This window comes from Borostomias antarcticus (assembly GCF_949987555.1).
Source record: "Borostomias antarcticus genome assembly, chromosome: 6".
Classification (NCBI taxonomy): Eukaryota; Metazoa; Chordata; class Actinopteri; order Stomiiformes; family Stomiidae; genus Borostomias; species Borostomias antarcticus.
Genome location: NC_140239.1, coordinates 22,421,595 through 22,430,342, shown reverse-complemented (window position 1 = coordinate 22,430,342; position 8,748 = coordinate 22,421,595). Strand labels below are relative to the sequence as shown.

Here is an 8,748-nt window from a genome sequence, read left to right as displayed (position 1 = left end):
CTCCCTCCCTCCCCCTCTCTCTCTCTCTCTCTCTCTCTCTCCCTCCCTCCCCCTCTCTCTCCCTCCCCCCCCCCCTCTCTCTCTCTCTCTCGGCTCTCCTTCCAATGAAGTCTTATATTCACAGCCCTGGCCTTCTACTCTTACTTCACATGAATTGACAATGTAAAATTCATACAAAACGCAGCAACGTGGATCTGTACTGCACTGTACCTCTCTGAGGCTTTTACCATCCAGCTTGTGAGATAGAGCTGAGGGTTCAGTGTGCTGACGGTTCAGTGTGTTCACCACTCTATTGAGCACTAACGGTTTCACAAACGGCTCCGAGTTGAGAGCTGGTATGGTAAATGAACTATCAATGGTATGGTAAATGAACTATCAATGGCACTAACGGTTTCACAAACGGCTCCGAGTTGAGAGCTGGTATGGTAAATGAACTATCAATGGTCATGTTGTTGTTGTTGTGTGCTTAATCTAAGGCCATTTACATTTAAGACTGAAGTGGACTCGTTCTATCAAAGAATTGTTTCTGACTGCTCCAATTAAATTCAACTAGAGCTATTAAACAAGATGTGTCTAACAAGTCTTTTTACGAGATGAAGAGTGTTGAATGTTTTTAGGAAAGCAGACTACTGTGAAATATTTGAAGAAGCCAGTAAAGTACTCGGGCTTGAAATAAAATTAAACTCCAGAAATCCAGTTAATCATTTGTCAGATATAAAAACAGTCACCAAGAACCAGGCCCATTGAAAGTTCCCATAATGATTGCAATGTGATATTTGTGATTAGTAAAGGGGTTCATTGCATCTGAGGCAGTCAACAGCCTAGAAGCTTCCAATGAATTTGCACTTCATGTGGTTCAATACACCATTAAACTCGGCTTCACATTGGCGCAGGCCTGTTCATCACACAAAGACACGTGTTGTGCTGTCTGGGACAGACGGCCCATGAATGAGTGGAGTTTGGACCTGCATTCCAGAGCCGAAGTCAACAAAGGGAATGTTTACCCCCACATCTCACAACAGGACAAGGGTGGGGAGTCAAAAGGAAGAGTGGTTAAAAAGTATTCTGTCTATTCATAGGCTGGCTCACTCCTGCCTTCAGTATCTCCAGCACACACAGGCCATTCATCTGAGCAGGACAGGGGAAGGGGAGGAAATGCAGTCTTCCTCAAACAAAAAGATTATTGGGGAAAACGGATTTCCTTGACCATTTCCAAATCCCTATGCAGAACCTCAGCAAAATATACTGTGTTACTGTGTGTGTGTTCTGAGCTTTGTCGAGACGTAACATAACGGTGTTCAGTGTCTCTTGGGCGTTGAGTGCTGGGTCTTCCGTAGTACAACCAGTATCAGTGCTTTGACTCCAAAGACTTTGTGGGACCTGTTCTGACTGACATAGGCTGGATGGGGAGTTGGAAGACATGACGCCTCACTAGAGGCTTCTCTGTTTCGGGTGATTATCATACTGAGTACTACTGAGTCTTTCAAACAGTTCTGAGCAATAGGGATGGAAATCCGCAGTCCGTCCCATCTTCCCTGACTTTCATAGCCTACGTCGGAGAAACAAGTGGTGCATTGCTCTGAGCCAGTACAGCAAAGGCATTAACACGCCATTATGTACATGATCAATACAGGCCTCAGTAAACATCACGCCAATAAACTAATAGAGCACCTGCTACAGTACATGCAGCTGTCTTTGAGCTTCTTCAAGTCCCTCTGTCATCTTGACCAGCCAAAGATTGGTACTCTTGAGAAGCAATTTGAATAGCAACAGGCAGACAAAGGGGGTTGGCGGAAGGACTCTGTGGGTTTCCTGCTAGGAGGAGTGCACAGGCAGCGAGTTTGGTTTCTCTCCCGACGAGCTCATCCAGGGAGGGGAGTGTGGGTAAGGCGATAAGAGACCTTATGACTAACGGCAAGGTTTCTCTGAGCTGAAACTCGGAGTCCTCCTCCCTCTAAGCAAGCAAATGAAGCTGATGCTCCGGTCCTGTGGGTAAACCATGCCAGGTCCAGCATGGCTTATGTGCATGGCTGGCTGGTTTCTGTTCAGACTACCATTCTGGTAGTATGAGTCTGGTAGCTATTAAAAGATTGGAGTGAAAGGATGAACGTGTGGAGGTTTGGGGTTTAGTCCCATAAAGTCATCCCCACCTGAGCTTTGAACCGCGGTCTCCCGGGTGGGAGTCCTATTCTCTCACCACTAATCTAGTTTAGTGGAGATTGGCGGGCTGGTTTTGTTGTCCTTCTTCCAGTCCCTAGTGTGGGTTGGGGTTAGAATAAGGGTTGGGGTTGGGACAGGATCAGACCTATAAGGCAAGGGGTAAAGGTTGGAGTGAAAGGATGAACATGTGGAGGTTTTGGGTATAGTCCCATAAAGTAATCCCCACCGGGGCCTTGAACCCCCGTCTCCCGGGTGTGAGTCCATTGCTTTCACCGCTACTCTACTTGTGCAGTGGAGATCGGCTGGTTGATTTTGGTGTCCTTTATTTTGGTGTGCTGGGACTACTGCCTCTTGTGGTGCAAACAGAGAAATGCAGGTCAACGTTCAACGGAGGGAGGGAGAGAGGGAGTGATAACCGGATAAACGCTATCCTAGGTGCGCTGGCTTACAGCCACGCACAAAAATGCTTCAAATGTACAACAGTACTCCCTCATCCAGGATATCAGTGTGTAGTCTTGTCGACAGATGAGAATCTGGAGAGGGATTGTCATCCACTGAGGCAAGAGCCTGCTTCAGACTTCAAGTACACGTCACCTTGTTACTACTAACATCACTTAGGATTTATTTTACTCGATAGAATACTGACTGCTCCGCAATGCTTTATTTTGATTTATAATCAATCCCAAACCTGTTCTTCAATTGCACCTGCCAGAGAGACAAGCAAATATGTGGACCTGTCTGAACAGCTCTGTACATTCTCATTGACTGTATACCTCCAATCAGCTGGATTTCTTCAGTCAAATTCAGAAAAAGAAGGGAAAATGTATTCGTGTATCAACCACATATTAGGTATGTGTATTTGGTCTTTGTCTATGGTCAGTCTACTAAAGAACTGATAGACCTAAAGACATTTCTTTACCCAGTGCATTTCTCCCAGGCCTGGGAAAGTATGCCAAGTGAAACAGAAGCATTTTAATGTGACTAGTTAAACCTCTTATGAAACGACCTTTTGCTTGAGACCAGCTGTTGGTGTAAACATATAGAGCTACAGACATAGCTTGAAGGAACAATCCTATTTGGCATCACAGAACCCCACTGTTAATGCTTGAATGCATGAAAATGGACCTAAAGCCTCTTGTTCAGATCTGTGTCCTGTTTAATGGGCCTACATGCGCGGATGGCAGCGAGTTCCTGGTGTGTCCTCTTGACCCTGCACACAGCTTGATGCTGACCTATGTAGAGAGCTCTTGTTCAGTTAGTCCTTTAATTGTCTGGCATTGCGGCATGGCTATACCCATTGTCCCCTGCTGTCAAAGAGATGTGGATGGTCAGTGTTGTCTGTGGGGCTATTGTGTCGGACGGTCAGTCACATAAAGACAAAAGTTACCCAAATCTCTAAAAGTTTAAAAATAATCAAACTAGAATGCTTTCAAGTCCTAATTCTCTGCCATGTAGGCCTATACAGCATAAACAAACTGTATTCCATCTGTAACTCATCTACAGAATCTGCAATGCACTAAGGCGCAGTTAGCCCACTCAGATGTACAGTAAAAACAATTAAAATGTTGATGGCACCCAAACAAGCAGCATATGGCATTGGTAAACATGCACAGAACTCTCCTGGAGGTCCAAATCGGTTCCCAATAGCCCCTGAATAAGGGCATCTTAATTGTCATGTCGTGGGTGAATGCAAATTCACAGCACTGTAAAGTCTCCCGCTTACTAATGGCAAGATCTAGGCCTATCAGGTCAAGCGTGTCCGGCGGTTATTATTCATTGCTTAACAACACATGGGAAATTAATATGAATGCATGGCGCAAAGGCTTGCACAATGGCAAATCGTGTGTGTGTCCGAATGGATCTTCTAGGCCCTAAGTGTTATTTGAACCATGTAGTCAGGTTTGAACTAGCAGTGACACAGGGGCCTAGTCGCTACAGTCACAAGCAAGGCGAGGGTACGTCCATCTCAGAGTGAACGGCATAGGTAAATATGGCTAATCGAGAAAAGTGTGAAGGTTTACAATTAACAGGTGATGTAGGCCTAGTGAAGTGTGAAAAAGACAACACAGTAAAGAATATAACAGAAAAACTCATAGTCCTGACTATGGTTATGTTGGCCCATGTTTACATTAAAGGCTAGCATGTGGGTTCAAATAGCACGAAGACCAACAATATCACACCAACAGGAGTTGGAGCCATGATTATGCGCACGTGTAGTTAATTCATGTGAATGTTATTCTATTACACATTTCCTTGGCAACATTTATCCACACTCCAAAAACTTCAAGAGATAACAATATGGATGAAACTGCATTCAAGTAAGCTAACTAAAGTAAAGACTTGACACATAAATTCACCCCACATTGGATATGACGTAGAAGATTATAATGGCTAGTAGTATAGCCTACCTCTCATCCAATCGACAACTTGTTTAGGTGTCCACTTGGTTACAGGATCCATTTCTTAAACTGAACCGGCTTTTTCTTCGAACTTTTGTTTCGAACGTTTTTTCAAAGGCAACCCGTGGTGCAAATTGTTAATTCCACATAGTAGACCTAATACCAGAACAATAATTATTTAATAGGCTACACACGCATCTAGGCTACAGAAACAGACTGTGCAGACAGCCCTCGCACGCTTCTCCCGCTACGGCCTCCGGCACTAACTGGTCACATGCATGAAAACAACAAGTTTACAGTGCAGAACAAGAGCAAACACGAGCGAAGGTAGGGGGCGGGGGATCAGATTACACTCCAGGCCATTCCCCCCTACTCTGTGAATATTAACCAGATAACCACTGGATGTCTTGTCAGCACTAAACAGGTAGAGAGCCAATATCTGTAAGCTACTGAGCCTTCTACAAACCTGATTGTTTACCAACACGTAGGCCTACTGTGAATAATAATGGCCTAATAATAATAGTCGCCTAATAATAATAATAATAACAATAATAATAATAGGCCTAATGCCCTTATTTGTAGCCTATATCATCTTTCATACCAAAAAATAAACTCGGGTGCATCCCAACAAAAAATTACATGCACAAGTGCTTCACATAAAAAATAAAATGAACAACATAAAATGGAAGATTTTGTTATCCTTTTACTAATAGGCTGGCCTTATTGACTCTTCCATTTGTCTGTTCCCATGTGTCTGTTTCCATTAGAATATTTCAGGCAGCCAAGTAGAATTCACGCATCACTGGGGATTTGGTGGCCTCTATAATTAGATTTATCATCGTTTCTCAAAAACCAAATTTTCTTCTCAAGTGTTGGGTGTTGCCTATCTTGACGTTTTAGCTCCTCAAAAGTTTCCCATGGGAAGTGAAGAGTGCAGGCACCATCAGCCTGGGAACAGTACAATGCCATTCAATAAAGCCTTTGGACATTAATTGAGAGCATGGCATCAGCTGTCTTTGTTGTCACGTTTGCTTTATTGGGGAAGTCTCCCTAAAGATCAAGTAATTAGGCTAAACCAAGAAATTTAAGAGTTTCAGTTCATAGTTTGTTGATAGTTTCCGACATCTGTATACATTTATACTCAGGCATTCCCTATTAGGTAGCCGATAGATTTGGGTTTTATTTAAGGAAAGGGTGCCCTCTACTGACTATTAACTGGAAATTCGCTGCACCAGGCTACTGCAATTTTCCAGAACCACAACAGAGCCAGGCACACAATACAAACTACCTTGTATCAGATGTTCTTTGAGACACACATCTCATAAGAACATTTCATGGTCTGTGATTTTTTTGTTTAGCTTAGTCTTCAGTCTGCTTGTCCTTCAGTCGCCTTTGTTGTGGATGTGGAATTGAAAAATATGATGTCCTGTTTTGAGAAGAAAAAAACTACTTTTGGAATTCAAGTAGTGTATCTGTCGATTAATTAACTGTTCCCAGCTAACCAAAATGGTTTGGCCCAATAATGGCCCAAATCCGACAGGCCGGAAGAACTAACTCGGCCCAGATCTGGCAAAAATGACGCCCTAGAATCGGCCCAAGTACACTGGCCCGTATCCTTTTGCCGAAAATGAACCAGCATCAGCCTTGCATCCAGCCAGCATCAGTGGCGTTATTGTGGGTCCCTCAATAAACCCGTCAGTGTCTGGGAAAACACGAGATTCGGATTGTACGATATTCAAAGTACAATAAATACATATGAATTCAAAAAGCAAAATGTGCCAATTCTCGACCGCAATCGGCCCAAGTCCACACACCCAAAACCTAGCCAAATCTGGCAGCCATTACTTGCCAGAGACGGCTCAATTTAGGTGAGCCGCTGCCAGACATCAGGGTTTGCAGGGCCGGCCCGAGGCATAGGCGAAATAGGCGGTCGCCTAGGGCGCCAAATGGCCAAGGGGCGCCTGGCCAAGGAGCACCAAAAAAAAAAAAAAAAAAAGTATTTTTTATTTTTATTAAAATAATTTCATTCCGTAATCCCTACTGTCTCTATTACGCTTCGCAATGCGGTGCGGCGCCTCCGCCCAGCGCCGGGCGCCTCCCCCGTTAACAAATCGCGCAGCAGCACCCCCCCCCCCCCCCCCCCCGTCAACAAATCGCGCAGCAGCACCCCCCCCCCCCCATAATCTCGCCTAGAGCTGCTGAAATGCTAGGGCCGGCCCTGAGGGTTTGGCACCAAGATGGAGAGAGTGAGGAACGTCCATGGAGATATTACTTTTCCTCATTTTCCATCTGATCCTGTGCCTTGGCACAGATCCTTAATGGGATTTCTACATGCTCTCTCGTTTCATTAGTGGTTTGACCCTTCCTTCTGGGATGTCTCTTTCCTTAATTAATTCTTTAACCTCAAATTTCCATTGTTTCCCATTAGGAGGTCTTTCTATGTCTACCCTGTAACACACACACTTACCTAAGGACCATTAGAGCAATCTTTTAGCAGGATTCCTGTGAGAGAGAAGTATTCCATGGCAACTGTCAATATTTACACTTGGGCCAGATCCAGCAGATCTACTGTGCAATAGATGGAGATAAAGGGGGTTGAGGTCGGAACAATATGTATTTTACACATACTACAGCACAGGAAATGGTTCTGCACATTCTGCAGGGAACAAGGGATTGTACATAGGCCTACACAGTGCATTTCTGACATCATACAATCATCCTTTCTTGTCCTCTTTTCATACTAAAGAAGCTTCAGTACAGTAGCCTAATACAGCTAGGTCATTTCCCTGGGTTATGCAGAAAACAACAAATATTTGAAAACCGGTATCCATAATCTAAGGTTTTGAACAGCTCTGTTTAAATGGAAGACTGGAGACATGATAAAGGCGGATATTTTATATCAAATCTGCATTAGCTTAAATACATGTCCTCATCATCAGGTCATCCACAGATCCTTGTATCTCCAATTGACAATTAAGGCTATCATTGACACACAGGTCCAGTAGCAGGCGCTACACTGAGTAAAAAAGTAAAAAACTATCGATGCAAACTCTCTAGGCTTGAGGCTATTGCAGTACACATGCATTGGTGGCATGTTCTCCTGAGCTCAGCTGGGCTTCACATATAGCCAGCATCCATCCCTGCTGCTCTGCAGCACAGCCAGCCCGCAGGTAGAAGGTGCGACTCCTGTCCTTAGGTGTAATAGTCCATCCAAACGAGCCATCTCCTTCGACAGACTCCACCATAGCACCAACCAAGTTGATGGTCTTCTTGAAACGTTTCTAGATGAATAGACATTGAGGTTTGTGGTGTTAGGAATAATTATAGCCTATAACTTGGTATTTTGGTGGCTTTTTTTTGCAATCAATTTAAAGTACGCTATATATGTATGCATACGTCTCTGTGCTTATGAAAATAATTCTGCACATTGTAGCTTTGTACTCCTATGCCAAATCATTGACATCATTGCCAGCAGTAGCCTAGTCTAAGTAGCAACGCAGGTTGGGGCTGCTATGGTAACAGGACAACAATGTTGCGGTGGAGCGGTCTCACTAGGATGAAAGTTAGGCGACAGTGTAACGCCAGATAGGTCAACATCTTTGTCACACAGTCTCCTTCTGTTTTGTCTTTGATGTAGCCTATGTGTGGAATTTGCAGCAGTTTTTCCTTACCTCTTCTTTTTCACCATAAAACAGCCGAGTGTCTTTCAACTGAAACCATGTCGGTTTCCATCGATGCGTAAAATGTGTGCGTTTAGCCAACCATCCGCTCTTGTCCTCTTTTTTTATTTCAGAGCTTTCCTTTGCGCCGTTAGGGGTCGCAAATTCCATAGTTTTTTGGGGCAAATAACGAAGATGAATATCTTGGAAATATCCTATAATTTAAGTAGCCTGCGTCACACGCCCAATGCATGTCGGGTACTGTTGTTTTTTATGTATAGTACAAACAGCAGATGGCGCGTGGAGGAATAAATTCGAACTTCCAGTCCCAGAGCGCATCTGTTCCCCGTTGTTATCGAATGAGAGAGTAGGCTATGCTACGGGAGGATTATTACGGTGTGGCGATAATAGGATACGCATGAACTGTCTGCTTGGATCTAAGTCGGCTACGGGAAGAAAGTTTTGAAAGAAAAGTATAGTTGGTAAATATATACAGAACTCTTACACGGACCAAAATAGAGAGTTTGGGT

General features: G+C 44.0%; 1 protein-coding gene across 1 annotated transcript in view; it reads right to left on the bottom strand.

Moving 5' to 3' along the window:
- cnksr3 (cnksr family member 3) overlaps window positions 1-4,808 on the bottom strand; it is a 16,924-nt gene extending 12,116 nt beyond the window's left edge. Inside the window, exon 1 of the mRNA XM_084439829.1 lies at window positions 4,569-4,808. Coding sequence (XP_084295955.1) covers window positions 4,569-4,620 — 52 coding nt within the window. The 5' untranslated portion in view covers window positions 4,621-4,808. The remainder of the gene's footprint in view (window positions 1-4,568) is intronic.
- Between the last annotated feature and the right edge of the window lie 3,940 nt (window positions 4,809-8,748).